General features: G+C 42.5%; 1 protein-coding gene across 4 annotated transcripts in view; it reads right to left on the bottom strand.

Moving 5' to 3' along the window:
• The window catches only part of htr2cl1 (5-hydroxytryptamine (serotonin) receptor 2C, G protein-coupled-like 1), a 161,547-nt gene that overhangs the window by 23,883 nt on the left and 117,919 nt on the right, over positions 1-19,745 (bottom strand). For all 4 annotated transcript variants that reach the window (XM_042228353.1, XM_042228351.1, XM_042228352.1 and 1 more), the window contains 2 exons: positions 16,210-17,239; positions 518-718 (listed from right to left, as the gene is read on the bottom strand). In XM_042228353.1, the coding sequence (XP_042084287.1) occupies positions 518-718; positions 16,210-16,633 (625 nt within the window). In that variant the 5' untranslated portion in view covers positions 16,634-17,239. The remainder of the gene's footprint in view (positions 1-517; positions 719-16,209; positions 17,240-19,745) is intronic.

Raw genomic sequence — 19,745 nt, 5'->3', positions numbered from 1 at the left:
GGTTCTCTGAGTGAGAGACTATCTCTCCACTCTGTACATATGGAGTATGTAGCGGAGCGGAGAGATAGTCTCGATATGAAAGAAAATAATGGATGATGTCATGGTAGTTACGTGTATCTTTTACACTAATTTGCTAAACCAGTAGCTGTCTGCTAACCAGCTGTCTGTTAGCCAGCTACTCATTAGATCTGACCACTTCTGTGATGTTGGTGCCTTTTGGAGCAGTCTTAATGTGATAATTTGGCAAATAATATGGTTTTCTGCACGGGTAATTTAACTAACAGTCCATCCTAAAGCCTGTGCAGCAGTTTTGTTGGCTGAAATTGGAGTATTTGTGATATTCATGTTGTCAAGTGGCCTCCACCTCTTGACACCATGAATATAAACAGCACAATTATGTATAATTACGCCATCACTTACACTTCTAACTAACTGAAATATTTTTAATTAGGAATCTAACAGTGCCTGTGGAAAAGGAGCCAAATCTACCTTTATGTATTAACATGCAAATGCTGACCTATAGATATGGTCCACACTGCAGCGATCTTCATCATGGCTTTGGTTCTAGAGTTGAAGCGGCTATGCTCTATAGGGTTGCGGATGGCGACGTATCGGTCGAGGGAGATGGCGCAGAGGTGCATGATGGAGGCAGTGGAGAACAGCACGTCCAGGTAGATCCAGATCGGACACAGAGCGCTGGGGAGGGGCCAGGCGTAGTCTGGAAGAATTGAGAGAGAACATGAAAGATTACCATGCTGCCAGGTGATGTAAATAATAATAAGCTGCCTGTTGTTTTTTCATGGGCAGCGGTTGCTGCTCTCGACTTTAAAAGCAGTAATTCATTTTTTTCAATCGATTCTAGGAGTCTGGCTGAGTGAATGGCATCAGGGTTAGCAGACTTTGAGGGCTTAAGATGCAGCATGGAGAGGCTAACTAAATGTTAATTAATTAGAGTACATCAAAGGGAGAATGAAAATTACATGCAGCTCCAAGTTTCTGTGAAAAATCAGATAAATGTGATAGTTTGATTACAGCATTTCTCTGGTTTATTGTAAAAATTATGATTAGGCTTAGGCGGAGTTATTTAGATGTCTAATTTAATGGCTGGGAATTAGATTTTAAGAGTAGATTATCAGTTTGCATATCAATGAACCCACTATGAATATAAGGTTTAATTTAGATTGTGTTTTATGTCCCATAGCTATCATCTGTACAGGGCGATTACACCAAAATTATGTGTGAAAATCAGTATTTGTATAAGTATGTGCTTTTGTGATGCAGGTGTAGTTGTTGTTGTAGCCTGAAGTTTATTGCTTCTTGCATCCTTAAAAAATGAATCTAACAAAGAGGAATAAGGGATTAGCCCCAATTCTAAAGAGATAACTGATTCAATAAAAAGTTGAACTTGTCAATAACAAATTACAATGACAATATTTCAAACAAACAAGGATGAAAAAAAGATAAAAAAAAAGACAATACTGGAGAGAACATGTGATTATGTAAATAGCAATGAGATTCAATCATTTTAGCTTTAAATAGTTGATGAACCACCTTAAAATCTGATGCGAGGGTGCCCAAAGACTTAATCCTAAACTGACCAAATTCTTACAAATTTCAAAATGCCCCAGTTACACTTTGGGTTGTGCATGTTTGAAAAAATTCACTACAGTCTTGTAAATCATGCCCACTGACCTTAACCTAAGTGCTGATTGGCTCACAGAGCTGCTAGCATGACTGCTACTAAATTGTTTTTCTTAATGGCTCCTTGTATCATTATACTTGCATTTTGCCACTACTTAGCAAAATGTATTGCCACAGACTGAAAACAACAAGGCTTTGCAGAAGCCAAGAACTAGCTGCAGTCTTTGAGTGCCTACATCCGAAAGTCTACCGGTGTCATTCGGGATGCTAAATGTTAAAGTTCATGAACCATTAGAAAAAGACTTAACAACCTGGGTTATACAACTGTACAAAAAAGTATTCTAGAGTCAAATGGTAGGTCATCTGTGTGACAGCTAAAGCTTGGTTGAAGCTGGGCCATGCAACAAAACAATGGTTCAAAGCAAAGCAGCAAAAAGAAAAGAATCAAGATGTTGCAATGGTCTAGTCCAGATATCATCCTGATTGAAATGCTGTGGCAGGACCTTAAGAGAGCTGTGCACAAATGAATGCCCACAAACCTCAATGAACTCAAGCAAAGCTGTAAAGAAGAGCAGGCAAGAATTCCTGACTGATAATAAAGTCACCTCACAAAGAAACAAATTCAGTTTATTGCTTCTAAAAGTGGCTCTACTGAATTATGGGGTGCACTTCATTTTTCATGAGCACATAGAGAACTGTATAAGAACAAACGACATTGATTTGCTTGTCTCTCGCCAACCTAACTGGAGTGTCGACCAATAGCCCAGAGTGACTGCGCTGGGCGTGAAACAAGACATTAAAAGTCAAACAAAGATAAAAGAAAAGCATTCCTGACCACAGTGGGCTCAATTTACCGCCCAGCAGGAAACAGAAGCTAGCATCCGATGCACAGTTTGTGAAACTAAAATCAGATCAGCTTTCTTTTTTTTCTTTTTTCTTTTTCAGTGATGCTGTACGATCCCAGAGGGTGAATTCCTCTTTTATCTCTCCCTGCGCTTGGAGATCAAAGGTCAAATCTAGTACCAGTGTGATACCCTGTAGAGCTACTAGCTAGTCAGTCTCCCCTCGCTGATTTGTTGGGTGAGCAGTTTGGGGTCGTTGGGAATAAAATCGCTCTCTGCCATCTCAGCATTGGGCCCATGTACACCCCCTGGGATAACAATACAGCAGCTACAAACACACGTGAGGGAGTCAGCAGAGTCCAGCGGATGCGTAATTACAATCAGCAGGTCACACACTGCTTAAACTGGGCTTAAATAATTAGCTTGATTGGCAGGCTGGCTGCTGAGTGGGTTAAAATTATATTCTGGCACTTGCAAGAAAGATACTATTTATTTAAAGAAATGAAACGAGTAAAACCAAACATCAACTACAATTATGCTAACTGCTCGAGGCACGAATGCTCCATTACCGTACTCAGTGTCACAGCTTGCATCCTTCTTGTCTCCTCCGTCTTTTTCAATTGCTTTGGCTCATATCTATTTTCCGTCACTTTCATTTCAAATATCTTTCTAACTGAAATCCGTGCCATTGCTTCCACATTTCAAGGGACTATAGTGCATCACAAATCATCCAGTAAAGGCAATCTTTGATTCTGAGTGATAAGTTTCACTTGAAAAGCTGTTCTGTTAAGGATAAATAAAAGTGAGCAACACTGATGCTGTGTCATCCTCCTAAAGAGGGCATATACCGCAAAAACTGTCTCTCTGTGCCCGCGGCTATTTATATGAACCGAGGACATGACCTGGGGCCAAACCCGCAAGTGTGTAATCTGGCTGCTTAATTTCATCTCTGATTTGTAGGACGAGCAGCACGTATGTGATGCATGTGGAATGAATCACACGCTTGTTTGTGTGCATGCTGAGTGGGAGGCAGCTTGCATAATGTTTCAGAGGTCAAACACTTTTTGGGGGGCAGTGCATGACACACACAAACACACAAGGTGTTACTCAGCTGGCTACCGGGTGAGTTAGACTTTCTTCTAAATAGACCGAGTGAAAATAACTGAGTGTTGCAGTCAACTGTACAAAATAGCTGATAATTAAACAGCACTTTTGAATCATCGCACATTTTGTCAGGCTTTGCATAATACGGAAAGGTTATGACGTATGAACAGGTCAGATGGTAGTCAAGAAGGGCGCTTGTGGTGGGAATTTGTGTTGTATTTCTGCTCACTTTAGTTTGATGTAACACTGATTTCCAAAAATTAAAAAAAAGCATCAGCTAGTTTGATCATGGGACGTGTGATGTCCATGAACACGTTCGACCAAATGCTGAACTCCAGAACTGAAAAAAAAGGAAGTCAATAACTGCAGTCCCTCCAGTGGCCACTTGAGGCTGACTGAACAAGCAAACTTCTACAGACTACAATTTTAAAATGTCCATTTTTTCACCAGGAAAAAAAAAGAGGCATGTTTACAGTTTGTTACATGAATTAATTTGTTTTTCTAAAAGAAAATCTCCTGGTTTTCAAACTCATGGCCTTCAGCTAACATTTTATAACCTTCTGAGACACTTGTACCTGCAGACAGGGGGAGCTAAGGATTGCTCTGTCTGAGCAACAGCTTCCACAGCAAGTCAGATTTTACAGCAATTACATGCTTTTTTAGCATCTTAACTAAATTCTCCATGTTTACCTGACAATATCCCTTGATAAGCATGGAGCTTTGCAAATTTGATTTGGCAGATTTTAATGCCAGATGTCTTTCCTGGCGTTAGACACAAACCCAAGGGGAATTTGTGTCTCTGGCTGGAACTAAATCAGCAAACTATCACTTCCCAAACAAATGTGTTAACCACTATATGTCTGAATTTGTTCTAAAGCCAATGAGCACTGAGCACAGGGCTAGAGGACTAGCACAGAGGATGTCAGGCCCTCAGGTTACCCTCATGATTCTGATTGCTTGGTCACACCAACCATCCTGTTCGCCCTTGCGCGAAGCAGCAGATACTGTTCTACCTGTCCAACCTCTGTAGGGTCCAGGTATCAGGTGCTACCTGGCCAAATGCAAAACTATTGAAAAAAATAAGAAAAGATGAGGATGGAAGGATTTCAGTGGCCTCCACCTGTAAAACCATTCCTTTTTTGGGGGTTGTCTCATTGTCGTCCCTCTAGTTAATATCATTAATACAACAGCAGGTGAAACTCATTAACAACTTCCTATGTTACTTAACTGACCAGATCAATATCTCAGAAGTTTAACTTACTTGGTGGTATACTTGGAATAACAATGCTCTCTATATTTTTTTGCGCAGTGCACATTCATACAGTATGACACACATCTTTATAAAAACATAAGGCTCCTGGTCCCTTGCTCAAGACTTTATTCCAGCATATTGTGATTTAAAACAGCTATGCCAAACATGTGGCTCTAACCCACAACCCTGAGATTAAGAGTCTCATGCTCTGCCGACTGAACTAGCTGGGCATGCGCCTTGAAAGCTTTTTGTGACATCACCTGAACCACTTTATCAGATTTCATGCACTAGAACTCTTGGAAACTCACTGACATTTACCTTTCACTTCACACGTGTGCACACAGTCTATGCACTCAGCTGACCTCAGTATGTGCTTCACATAACATTTACACACCATGTTGGAAAAATGGGCTTGCCGCCATCAGCTTGAGGCTGGCTCAAAAACCAGAAAAAGAAACATGTTAACAGTTGGGTACAATGGACAGTTTTGGTCTCTATAGCTACTTTTTTTTCTTCAAGGCAAATTTAAGAGTTTATCGAACCCATTAATTTGTATTGTGTTATGGCTTAAGGTTGTGGGTTATAAAGTGGATATCCACTTAATAACCTTTGTCTGGGAGTGTTGTCTACTGATGGTAACTGAATCCTTGCTCCATCCAAACATCCCCGATCCCAAGTGGAATTACTGGGCCGGACATTACATCGCCAGCACCACAACAAAGACTCCGGTAGGGGAAGTGGTGGTGGGCTCTGTGCTTATGTGCTTCGGGATCGGTTCCAGATCAGTAGAATAATAGACAGTCACTACTCACTAGACTTAGAGGCCATGTCCACTTAGTGCAGGCCCACTTCATCTACTTCATGTGCTAACGGTAGCCAACGTTACCATTGGTTACATCCTCCTCGATGCTAACGTTAGCTCAGTACTCAACCACTTCCAACTTATCGTCAGGAGGCTCTCAACAGCAGAGAGAGCACCCTGAAGGCACCCATATTGTTTTTGGGGACTTTAATAAGGCATGTTTGAAATTTGTACTCCCCAAATTCCACCACCATGTTATTCCTACCAGGGCAGATGGGACACTGGACCATGTGGACAGGAACATCACTCAACATCATTGCCTACATCCCCCTCCAAGCAACCGGGTCATTAAAACATGGCCAAATGATGCTCTCCTCCAGCCACAGGACTGTTTTGATCTGACAGACTGGTCCATCTTTGAACAGCAGGACTTGGAGACCTTCACTCAGTCTATGTAGTGCTGTGTAAAGAATGTGACTGTGATCAAAACCATCTGGATTTTTCCTAACTGAAAACCTTGTATGATGAGTGAAGTACAGACTTTGATCAGAACTCGTAACTCAGCCTGCAGGTTGAGGGACAGTTCCCTGTACAGCACTGCCAGAGCCAACCTGAGGAGGGGCATCAAACAGGCCAAGGAGGCCTACAGGAGGAGGATAGAGGGCTTCCTCAAGGACAACAACCGTCGCCAGGTGTGGAGAGGCATCCAAGCCCTCACTGACTAAAAAAGGCCCGAGCCTGTATGTCTGTATATGACATATGATAGATGATAATAGGCCTTCTCTGGCTGTGTACATTGGCCTTCTTTCCAGTTTCTTAAAGCACAGACTTTGATGTGTTGAGTTAATTCACTGTTGGGGAAAAATCAGTTTTTTTAAACATGTCTTCTTCAGGAATCTATGTTTCCAGTTTGTGAGCAGAGAAATAGCCTTCAATGAACACTTTGATTGAGTTGACCTTGCATGTCATGCACTTTTTTGGCTGTGTTTTCCTGTCTGTGTAATCTCCTCCTGCCTTAATTTAGTCCATGAGATATCATTTCCTTTCTCTTGCCTTTGTTCCATCTCATTTTCATCCTTACCTAACCATTCTGCCCTCCCCCACATCAATAATTCATAGTTTTGGGTATTTGTTTTATATTTGGCCATAAGACTTGAAGTGAGATACCTTCAAAAATGAGCAGTTTCCTCGCTTCATGTATTATCAGTGTTTTATTATCACGTCTACTGTATGTTTTATCACTGAGCAAACAGAGACCTGAGGAAGGGAAGAAGCCAAATGAATCTGAATTACATTCAGTTGAGATGGCACCATATCTCCCTCCCGTCATAAGGTCTCAATGTGGAGGAAGGGAAAACATGGACAAATTGCTGAAAAGCAGAATGGAAATTAGATCGCGTCTGCAAAACAGAACAAATTATCCTGAAAAACAGAACCATAAGTCTTACCCAGAAGAAGACCTCCGTGTTCTTGCTGTTGCTTTTTTAAACTGTCCTACCAAGAGGAAAAGCATCAGATATTTCTGATAAGTTAAAAGATTTTCACGTTCCTCCCCTCTACTCACTTAATCAATTACTGGTGCAGCTGAAAAAGTTAACTACACAGCAACAAAGTTTGCATACAGGAGAGACTTCAGCTGTGTATGAAAGATGGATGCCCCCACCATGATGAGCAAAGTCCTGTTGTGAAGTGTTGAGCTGTCCTTCTTTGTTGCCGCTGCCTTTGTGTTTTGACAGAAACAGAAGGTAACGAGACAGGTTTGGAACTGGCGTGCAGTATCTCTCAGTGTCTCACACTGAAACTAGCAACTGACACCAAAAGAATCACCAAGAAAGCATTTATTAAGGGGAACCAAGCAAGCTGAAGGGCTGGGACTGTGTTTGGGTTTCGAGGAATGAATATTCGCAATAACAGCTTCCACATCAAATCAGACAGAGCTTTTCTTGCAAGTAAATGCACAACAAAAACACAATGCAGGCCCGGCTAGCTCAGTCGGTAGAGCATGAGACTCTTAATTTCAGGGGCATGGGTTCGAGCCCCGAGTCAGTCTTTTAGGACTTTATAGTCTAGTACAAATAATTAACATAATTGTGGAAGCTGTTACTGAGAAGGTACGATCCACAGTTCCTCCAGTGTGCGGATTACAAGATGGTGGCTTAGTGGTAAATGGCCTGTATTTATATAGCACTTTACTAGTCCCTAAGGACCCCAAAGCGCTTTACACATCCAGTCATCCACACACTGGTGATGGCAAGCTACATTGTAGCCACAGCCACCCTGGGGCGCACTGACACAGGCGCCACCAGGCCCTCTGACCACCACCAGTAGGCAACGGGTGAAGTGTCTTGCCTAAGAACACAACGACCGAGACTGTGCAAGCAGGGGCTCGAACCGACAACCTTCCGATTACAAGGCGAACTCCCAACTCTTGAGCCACGATTGCCCCATGACAGGTACTTGATAGGAGCTCTTGCAAAGACTTCGTACCACTAGCCTCACTCAAACACACAAGCTTTATTAACCAAAAGTTCACATTCAGAGGATTCATTGACTCTCAAGAATTTGTCAACATGCAGACTACAGAATCTGAGGATTCAACCAATAACCTTCACAATTAGGAGACAACCTCCATTCCTGAATCCACACCAAGATTCAGTATGATGCCCAAAGAATCTTGTTTTTCAGCAGCTTACATGACAGTAAACTGATGTAAGTTCTGTCTTAAAAAAGAAACACTCAACATGGTGCTCGAACCCACGACCCTGAGATTAAGAGCCTCATGCTCTACCGACTGAGCTAGCTGGGCTTACACAAGCTACATTACTTTCATTACTCAAGAGAAGACTCCCAAGAATTTATCAACATGCAGACTACAGAATGTGAGGATTCAATTTTCTAACACTGGAAAATAACTCAAAATGTTAGAAATATTCTAGTGTTAGAAAATCAGCACTGCTCAGTGTTAGTCTCAGTGTTAATCTTCAAAACTGACTAGGTTACTTTTAAACATGTAACACTGTCAAAAGTGTTAATTTAACACTCAACAGTGTTGTATTTAACACTCAGAGGTGTGGACCCATATAGACACTCTCCAGTATTAATTTAACACTGGAGATTTTACTGTGCACCATTTACACCCAACAGAAGACACAACAAGTTTATGTCTTTGTCTAACTGGAGCCCAGATGCCAACAGTTGGTGTTAGCTGGGTTTCTAGAGATTTATCAGAGATGCACGATTTGATTATGATAATTAAACTCATAATTCCTGTCCAAGAACATTTATCTAATCATTTTATATTACATGACAAATTGCCTGCCGGTATTTGTGTGCATGTATCCTTGTTATTTTAAAAAGCCTATGCTCCATCAATTTAATTTAATCATCTGGCAATTCCAATTAAAGAAATGCAAACACATATTCTCTAAAAGCTGTGTGTGTGCGTGTGTGTGTGTAAATGTCATGTAGGCCTATGCATTAGAAAGAGAGAGGGTAAAAAACCATTGTTAAATTACCATTCCCTTCATCTTTTATCATGATTGTCATCATCATCATTCTCATTAGCATCATCATTATTATGATAGCTGGAATAATTTATTGTCAGTCGAAATGGTGTGAGAACATTCAGTGACGTGCGAGTGTGTGTGTGTGTCTGGTCGATCACTCAGTCAGCCGTGAGGATCAATGCAGTCAAGTACCAGTCTGATGGATAACACTGCACGTAAAGATCCAGACTCCACTCAAGTGTGTGTGCAAGCACTGGGTGTGTTTGCAGGGACTCGTGTTCTTCTGTGTATATAAATGACAGAGAGACAAACAGCCAATCTGTCTCAGTGTGTTTGTGCATCTGAAAGAGCGAAAGGAAAGGACAGACTTGTCAGTGTTTTGTTTCAGTGTGTGTCTGTGTGAAACATTGATTACCACAGTGAGCAATCAGCGGTGGCTTGAACTAACAGACAGGCACAGAGCGGGCCAGCGAGTGTGTCCGTTGGCCACGCGTGGCCCATTAAGCAGCAATCAACCTTCCCCGTCCTGCTTAGCATTCCAGCAGGATGCCTGCCTGCCACAAAGCCAACACATGACTGTAGTGAATGTGGTCAGGTTTGGCAGGGGAAACAAAAGGCCTGCAGGGCAAAATAAAAGAGTTAGACCGAAGCATGAATATCCACACAGTATGTGCAGAATCACATCTGTATTTTATAGGCTGGGAAGCAAGAATTGATACATTTAAGGTGAATTGAAGTTGGCCTGCAGCATTATTAGTATTTTATTGAACTGCCGTAAAAGTAGCGGACATAAAAGAAAGATTTAGAAACAGGTGGGTTAGAGGCTGATATATCTTTATCTCCAGTGTGAGCATGACTTCAGAAACAAAGAACCAGGAAAGCTTAAAACCACTTCATCTGTTCTGCTGATATCTGTCCACTTATACCAGCTCTTTTGCCGGTATAACCCTTCTTCTACTTACATTATGGGTCAACAGAGTGGATTATATGCCTTCATCTCACAGTATCCCTAGCATCCTCCTCTGTCACACCAACAATCTTCATGTCTTCACTGCATCCATGAATCTTCCCTGAGCTATTCCTCTTTTCCTTCCTCTTCCTCTTTGAGTGTCTCTACATACAACCGGATAAGTTTGTAATACTTCTTATGTCTTCCTGGAGAAAACTCGTTTCGCCTTCTTCTTCTAAAGCTGCGCTGATGTAGAGATTTTGTTGTTTAGGAGAACACTGAATTGAGTATGGCGCATAAACGACGGGGGTATAAATGATTTTGACGCCAGGATATAACCAGGGTGGTGATCGTAAAGAAGGAAAAAAACTTTTGGACAGTCCTACTGCGTTATTAGTTAACGCAAGATACATGGAGGGGTTAATGTATAAAAGCCTTTATTGTATTTGTTTATATATGGGGGATGGAAGAAATATGGAAAAATTTTCTTCTCTAAATAATGTTTAGACGATAGATTGATTAATTTTGGTTTATATTTGAGACAAAGAATACATCTTTCTCATTCTCCTATATGCCTCTTGCCTTATTATAACTCATACAGATGAATCCCACCTCATGAAGATGACCTCAATAAACTGTCTTTCACTGATCTCCTGTTTTCTCCTTTGCCTTCTCTTTCCTCGTGTTTGTGCTTTTTCTGCCCTGTCTGCTGGTATCTCTGCCTCCAGAGCTGCATGTTTCTAATCTGAAGCCACCGGCCTCACTGACCTGCTGAGTGTCTATCGCTGTATTGTTTGTTGCCTCTCTTCCTCACTCTTCTTTTCTGTCTCCAATCTCACCCTTACCACAACCGTTTGAGACAGATGGCCATCATCCTTGAGCCTGCTTCTGTTGAAGTTTTCTCTTTGTTAAAGGAGAAGAGATTCCACACATCCTCACTAACCCACACACCTACACAGCCCCTTCTATTCTTTTCTTTCCCCCCCCACCTTTTATTCTTTAAAACAGGTCTTAAAGTCTTTCACGACTCCTGTCAAAACTCCTGGTTCATGTTCAGGGTCCTTGATTCACAATTGATTAAAGCCGTGCATCTGCAGCTGTGGGATGTGAGAATGCAACAAAAGCTGAGATTTTGACATTGTGTCGAGGTATGATTAACTTTCCAAGAAAAATAAAGAAAGCTATTCATCATCATGTTTTCTGAGGTAATTTGATTATTAAATCAGCTGAACTAAGGCGTTTAAAATTCTTAAACTTAAAATGTGATCAAACTCAATTACTATGGTGTAATTAAATTCATGGGACTTATCCTTTGGCTTTTGACTTGTTAGTTCTACTGCTTGAAGCACTGCTCACGCAAGATGATGAAACTGATGATGACTGCTTAAGTTTACTTTTTCCTTTTATCCAATTAGTTTGCATACTTTGTTTGCATGCTTCATCAAATTTCACAGTGAAAACCTCAAGTTCTGACCTGTTACAAGTCCTAATCAATAATAAATGATTAATTTCATGGTAAGCTTTTGCAGAAAGGGCTGCGCTGCTGTCATCACTGTTAAAAACATTGTATATTCTTTTTTTTTTTTTTTTTTTTTAAATGACATCAGAAACAGCAGTATGCGACATTACGTGATGGCAGAGCTTCAGTTCATCCTTTGTCATTTTTTTTTTTTTTTTAAATAAATAGGACAGGGGGAATGAATGAGAGAAAGAGGGGGAGAAGAAAGAAAACCAAAGGGGAGAAGAGACGGTGAGAAGGGGGGGGGAAAAAAAAACAAACTCCTGGGTCACCTGTATGGAGAAAAAAAACAAACAAAAAAAAAACAAACAGAGGAGACAGCAAACAACAAAGAGCAACATAATAATAGAGAAAACAAAGCACCATCACAATAAACTAGCTAGTCATAGATATCAATAGTTACTAAATAATAAACGATATTGTGCAGCACGCAAGATAGACAGCGCACAGTGTGCTTTGAGGCAGCAGCCAAGAAAGCTTTAGTCCGCGTCTGTGAATACCCATGTGTACACCTGTGTGCATACCTGTGTGGATCAGCATGCTTGCATTCCAAAGGTTTCTCCATGTAATGATCTGCTAGGGAGTGTGGGGGGGCCACAGCCCCGTCCTCCAGGGTATGAAGCAGGTATGGAGGAGATCAAAACTCCAGACATCCAGAGGCCCCCAGAACACAAGAGACCAAGGAAGACCAACAGAGGGGCAGCCGCGCCACTGTTCCAGTAAGAGCTGAGGAGAGTCCCAGATGAGGGCTCGCCCAGCAGCCGCGGAGCAGAAGCCAGGGGGAGTTGCAGTGACGCGCCCGTGAGCTCCGCCGGCCCCCAGCTGTGCCTGAGTGACCGAGCCCCAGGCCGAGAGGCCGGGGGCACCCCACCTCCAAAGGGGCCCGAGCGAGCCCCAGGCCCAGGCCCCGATAAGCGGCCGCCAAGGAGTGAGCCGGTGTGTACCCGGACGCCCACCCCCAGACACAAAGAACCACCAACGCACCGACACCTGAGGGAGTCCGCCACCGGCAGGGGAAGTGGTGGTGGGTGGAGATAGGCCTCCAAACCTTGGAGGGCCTGAGGTGTCCCCAGAGAGGTGGCGTCTGATACCCAACCTGACATATAGACACAGACATACAGGCACACACAGACACAAACATCCATTCCCCCCCTCATGCTCTCATATGCACTTACTCCACACTCAACCAACGTGGAGACAGACATAAAGAGACGCTGTACACACGATCACACTCCCCAAGCGTACTCTACAAACCGGGTCTAGGTACCCTTGCCCCTGGAGGGGGGAACTGCACCCAGACCCAGGTGGTGTTACCCTTTTCCCTGCGGTGGGGAGAGGCAGACCACCCCGACTCCGCAGCAGCAGGGAGGCCCCACACCCCAGACCGCAGTCGGACGGCCAACTCCTCCTACTAGCCCTCCCGCTCCAGCAGGCCGCAGAGAATGGGGGTGGGAGAAGACTCCAAACCTCCCTCCACCCGCTCATTGTAGTGTTGATGCATGTGTGTTCTAAGGTGCATTTAAAACCCAGGAGGGCATGGAGCTACCTGCCAGAGAGCAGCAGGTAAGCGCATGGTCCCTCCTGCTAGCCCTCAATGTCTACGTGTATTTAAAATTGAGAGGTGGGCAACGACGTCAGGGGTGAGGTATACACCCTGATGGTAATTTGGACTCCGTGATTGTGCCCACCCCCAAGATCCTATATGTATGTGTAATGAGAGTGTGAATAATGTGAATGTCTAAGTTGTGGGATAAAATTGAGGCAGAGGCAGCCAGAAGGGGACAGAGGGGGGGGTAGCCTCCTCTGCACCCTGGTGACATACCCCTACTCCAAGGCCCTGCATGTGTGGGTGGTTGTGGTGGAGCGGGAAGAGGGAGGCAGCTGGAGATGGGGAGGGAAGGAAGGGAGGGGCAGTGACCCCTCCCTGGGGCCAGCTCCCCCGCTGGAGAATGGTTGTATTTCCTCCTAGCACTAACCAACTACTGGTGGTGAAACTTGTGTGACACAAACCAGAAATGAAGAGCATTTGCCTTCAAGGCAAGTTGTGCCTTACTGCTGCAACCAACACCTTTCAAAAAGTGCAACGTTTACTTTGAACGTAAAAGTTCTTCATTTACATTTAGCCTCAAATCTTCACAAATCCACTTTGACTTAGCAACCAGTTTGCAAGTATTTGCAAACTGGTTGGCATCTTCCATGCAAACTACTGGAGACCAGAGCATTCTGCTATTGACCGACGCAGTTTCCAATGCAGCACTGCATACCTCTTTGACACCAATTTAGTATTAGCCAGCAAACTCCAGCAACCACTTGCCAATTTGTTGTGGAATACAAATCTTTCCATAGCGACTGGATGGCTGCAACCCCTTGCAACCAGTCTGGGAATATTAATTTTCCATGAGTTTGCAGACCAGTCTCTAGGCTTCTGTGACTGAGGGCTAACATCCACCAGAATCCCCACTGAATGAGGGTTAGGATTAGTTTGCGTTTTGCTAAGGAAGCCTAGTTTTGGAAACTAGAAGATCTAATCAAATTTCTATAATTCCACACAAAGGGCAAATCCTGCCTTAATCGTTGCCAGCAACATGGTAGCTGTAAAGAGGTCAAAGTAGCCACACTATGGGTTTCATTAATTTCTGTCATATATTCTGTCACAGTGGCATTTTCAAAACATGGCCACAGTTTCAAATAATGAGGGCAGAGTATATATTCAAGCAATCTCCATGAACCAAAAGCTCAAGTCCTCTATGCACTTGGTTTCACTACAACTATTGTCTCTACTTAACTGTGGGCATGTAGCACAGAAGCCCCACCCACATGCTTTAAAAATATTCAAATTGTGAGGGGCAGCCAATCAGAACAAAGTTGTCTTAAAAGGAGATGGAAGGGAGCTCAAACACACTGCTTTAGAGTGAATGAACTGCAGAAAAGCTAAATGATAAAAAAAAAAGATTATTTTAAAACGTAAATCACACAAAGACACTCCAGTGCAGTCGAATAATAAAAACATGGGTCTAGAAACAATGAGCATTATAGCTACCCTTTAAAAAGGTATATCGTGCACAGCATCCCTGAAAATATACCTTCATAAATGTCCTCATGTTTCTCAGATTACTGAACAGATTAATCAAAAATCTTTAAAATATGGCTTCATACGATTGGAAGTATGATATTAGCCAAAAAACATAGATACATTTATTATAAGGCGCTAAGAGTTCTTGGAAGCCGGTGATGTGAGCACTGAGAAAGAATGCTGTCACTGAAACCTGTAAAGGTCACCATCTGTTTATCTACATCTCTGAAACAGATTTTCTCACTGACTATCAGCTCTGTGATCGTCTCTGTGATGGTGACATTTACAGGTATGAAGTAGGAAATGTACCTCCCTCCTGAGGCGTTCACGTCGAGAGCTAGCTGAAACATTAGAAGAAGACAGTCTATCTTTAATCGAATGTTTTCACACGTGCTTGGGGAATGCGCATATCCTATTATGCTAATGTGGGCGTTCATGCAGAATCCTGGCATGGACACTGGAAGCAAGAACAGCAGTAAAAAGCTGGTATGAAATTGCAATTATTAAGCTGGCATCCTCCGGCTTTTGATTCACTTGCAAAATAACAGTGTGCACCGTCTCAGAGAAGTAATAATCATTTCAATAACTGCACGGAAAAATGTTTTTTAATGATGGCAGGCGCATGTCAGTGTGCTGACAACAGCTGGCAAGTGGGTGGATATTTGAGATCAGGTGCAGATTGTCTAAAGATTGAGATTTATAGGGATGAAGCTGGCTTTTTATTATTAAAGGAGGGGCTGTAAAGAAGTGAATACATAATTACAAACACTTAAGGAAAGTGGATCATCTGTTTTGCTATTCTTTCAAAGTTGGTAAGAGTAATTTACAAGTTCCTTTTGACTGTACTGAGCTTACTGAGAATGTAGGAGTAATGTAGTTTCTCAGTTTGCAGCAATTTTTCCACCTTCTCTTTGATTTTTCAGCCTGAAGCTACAAAACTAGAAAAGCGTCATTTAAATGTTTAAGTGGTCAGTTTATCTTCACTGCAAACACTAATTTACTAAGTTATCCTAAATGATATCAGCTGGTCTGATCACAGGTTGCACTATGTCCGTGAACACATCCGATCAAGTGCTGAGATCACGGCACACAAAGATGATGACTGACTCTTGAATCATTCTTAAATGGCTAAAACAGAAAAAGAAAAGAAAAATGGAAAAAAAAAATCAAAGATACAGAAAGTAAAATGAACGACTTTTTTTGGGTGCTGTCAGCGTTAATCTCGTTAAAATGACGTTAACGCCATAACCGCATTTACGTGGCAAATCTCCATTTAACTCGCTAACGGAGATTTGACACCTTAAATGCGGTTATTGCATTAACGGCATTTTAACGAGATTAACGCTGACAGCAATAACATATATACTTACATATAAACCAAACCAACTCATCCAATTGTTCACTGATGTTTTAAAGTTGCTTAAGACTATAAATATGCTACTGTCAGCAGAGATGAGTTGTGAATTTTATTTGTATATAAGTGTTTCATGCTGATGTCATTTATGGGTACCATAAACTTACCATAGAGGATGTTGATAAGAGAGATTGGCATAACCAGGATCCCTACGAGCATGTCCGCTACAGCCAGTGACCTCAGAAAGAAGTTGGTGGCATTCTGGAGCTTCTTTTCCAGCGACACCGCGAGGATGACCAGAATGTTTCCGCCGATCGTCAGCGCAATGATGACGAGTATGAGCAGTGCTGGCCAGTTCTTCTCTTTGATAACCGCCCTGCTCACAGACTCCTGGGTTGTTAAATTATCCAGACCTAAACTCATGCCGGAAGCACCACCACCTCCGCTGCTGCTTCCAATTCCTATCCCCCATGGGAGGGTTTGATTGAGATCTAAGGGGTTGTTGCTCGGCCAAGCCATTCGACTCCCGACCTCCAAGGAGGATGTGGTTGTCCCAAACCCACCAAGAAGAGCCCTTGCTGGGCCACCCATTTCAAAGAGAGATTACTGGAGATTGGACAATCTGCTTCAGAAGCATACAGAAGAAGAAGCTGCACTCAAAATTAAGGGACACTTCTCTGAAGGATATCACCTAAGAGTTGATCAGATGGGATGGGAAGAAAGCAAGAAAGGGAGAAATCTGGGGGATTGTGAATGACAGGGAAGCTGGGGCAGGGGGATAGGGAAGAAGCAGCTACAAGGGCTCTTGGTTTTATTATTGTGTTTTAATAAATCTTGCTAGCTCCAAACAGCCTCAAATTGTTCTGTTAGGCTTGTATCTCCCATTACTGGCCAACAAATCATTGCCAGGGAGTTCTCAAGGTATATGCTGAGCAAAACTGTCCCGAGTTGCTTTTTGGTGTTCAGCCACATCTACATCCAAGTGGAAGTGAGACTTTAAGAGTTTTTAATTTAGAGCTGGAAATTGGATGACTCATATCCATGGCTCCGGGCCACCATCGTCCTCTGTCCACCCAATCGCTGTAGTCCGTTTGCCACAGGGTGTCAGTCGGTTTCAGTATCTGCATTCAGCTTTGAACCTTGCTGTTGTGAACGGACATATCTGAGGTGTTTATCCGAGATGATGGTGAGGGCGAACTGCGGAAAGAAGCAATGGAAGAAAAAAAAAAGAATCAGATCATCTAATTTGAACTTCCTGCATGCACAAGTTGTTTTCACCCAGTCATTCATGATTTGAGAATAAATCAAACCTCTCTCTCTTACATTCCTTCTGGTCTGTCTTGATATATTCTTGATATATCCCCCCTTTCCGATTACTTTCCTTCCATCCATCTACTCCATTCACCCACTCCTCTCCCTCAGTCTTACTCAATAAATTTCCATGCTTTCCTTCTCTAAATCTTTTGAGCTTTCATCCATTTCTTCTTCCCTCTTCAGCCATCCATCAGCGCGCCCACTCAAATCTTCTTTTGTCCTGCATTTTCTCCGCTTCCTTTGCCCTCCAAGTGATTCTCCACCAGACTAATTTAGACTTTGTCTGCACTCCTCAAAAAAAGTTCTGAAAAGAACGTTAAACATTGTACTCATTCAAAAATATACTAAAGATAAAAATCCAACAGATGCTTTGATGTTTACTCCTTCACATCACAGCATGTGTGTGTGTGTGTATGTATGGCTCTCCTCTCTATTTACCCTTACCAGTCAGGCAGCTTAGTGATTTAGCACCTCATAAATGTCTTCAAGGAGAGGTGGAGGAGTCAAAGTTTATGTGTGTGTGATAGTCAGCACGCGCATACAGTGAGTCTTTGCCTGTGAAGAGCACAAACGACCAAAAACCATTGAGACGTGTTCCCGTTTGCGTGGGATGTTTAAGAATGAAATGCGAATAAGTGTGTGTGTGTTTACTTTTGTGCTTTTTTCTTTCTACGTTCCCATGTGTCCACTTGTGAGTGTGTATTTTGAGATGAAAAGCGAGCACATCTCCAGACGCAACCAAGCCTCCAGCTGAGATATTTTAGTGGGCGGCGAGTCTATGATAATATGAGGAAGGATAGAGTATGTCTGTCCATATTTTACTGAATGCTACATACACAATAATAAAAACTGTGCTTCTTTGTGGGTGTGGGTCTGTTAACATTTGTATTGTTTAATGTGTGTAAGTGTATTCATTTGTCTCTGCTTTGCACTTATTTGTATAAATTGCTCTGAATGCAAATGAACTGTCTAGGTGCGATTGAGTGCAAACACAATAATTCATTCAGATTACTGTTGTGTGTGTGTCTGGGTGTGTGTGTTCCAACTTGTGTTGTTTATAAAAACAACCCATCCTCGTACTTAAATGACAATTAGGCTGATAGTAACCAGCACCTGTTTTCACACCTTGGCTCATGTGATTAGGCAGATGATCAATAGAGGGTCAGCAACCCTCTTATGGACACTCCCAATAGGGCTTAAATAGGGCTCTCCACCTCTTAGAACTCAAGAAGCTTCTTGGGCGAGAGGTGAAACGTCTTCAAGAAACTTAAAGATGATGATGACCTGGATGACTGAGAACTTTCAAAAACCCCTGAACTGAGTCTAAAGTAGATGCCTACCAGTTTACCTTGACCCACACCCTCCCCAACTGGTCTTTTATCATATTGAATGCAGTAATTGGACCTTAATGTTTTTTTTGTTTTGTTTTGCTTTCACTTATTATACGTAAACACTTCTTTTCTCATTTTCCACTCAACTGACAGGATGGCACATTCTTATTCCCAGGGTGGCTGGAAATAGGAATGGGACCCATTTGGGGTCATCCTATAACAACCTGTCTAACCTGACCAGTTGGTATCATTTTTCAGCTTGTTGGGTTAGTGTTGGGCCGATGGGCTGATCAGTGGGCAAGTAATGTTCTAACCAAAATAAGGCTTTGTGAGGGATGCACTGTTGTCTGAAAAAAGCATGTATTTACTACCAGGCCACATGCCAATCAGTAGTATCCTGTGCTCACTTAGTCGCTACAGTTGCCCGCCTAAAAGTTGAGAAATGGTTATCTCAGGTCCCGCCCATTTTACATTTTACATTGTCAGGGGTTATTTGCAAGTAGTGCAGTTGCTTGAAGTTGATTTTCTGTGGTGTGTGGTTGCCAGGTCGCTGCCAATTGATTCCACTGTGGACGCAGCTTTAGGCATTAAAATCTGCTGGGTTAGGTTTAAAAAATAAACGCAACAGTTGCCATGGCTTATAAAACACTTCTTTCTGGTTGCCATGGTGACACTTGCTTTTTCTACAGAACATACGTGCTTTTGGGACAAAACATATTTCCCACTGAATTGCATGACTTACAAATTTGTGCTCACTGACAAAAGTGTAGTTCTTTCATTTTTATGGGTGACTATTTCACAAACTCCTGAGACTGAGCTGGGATGAAGTCACCTCTTTGAAAGTGACACAAATAATTTCTTGTAATTTCGTATATCTCTATGGGAAACATGCACTTGCTATTTCACAGGTGTTTGGATGCTGCAAAGAACTAAAACAGGAGCCCGCATGTCTCACTCTTTTTAGGTGTGGTTGTCTTTCATCATACCAGAGCATGACTGCCTGTAAGGTTCAGCTAGGTTTTGCTGTGCTTCATCCAAATACCAGTATTACTGAGGAC

The sequence above is a fragment of the Haplochromis burtoni genome, unplaced genomic scaffold (assembly GCF_018398535.1).
Source record: "Haplochromis burtoni strain Fernald_Lab_line unplaced genomic scaffold, NCSU_Asbu1 Contig_319, whole genome shotgun sequence".
Lineage (NCBI taxonomy): Eukaryota > Metazoa > Chordata > Actinopteri > Cichliformes > Cichlidae > Haplochromis > Haplochromis burtoni.
This window is presented reverse-complemented; position numbering and strand designations above follow the sequence as displayed.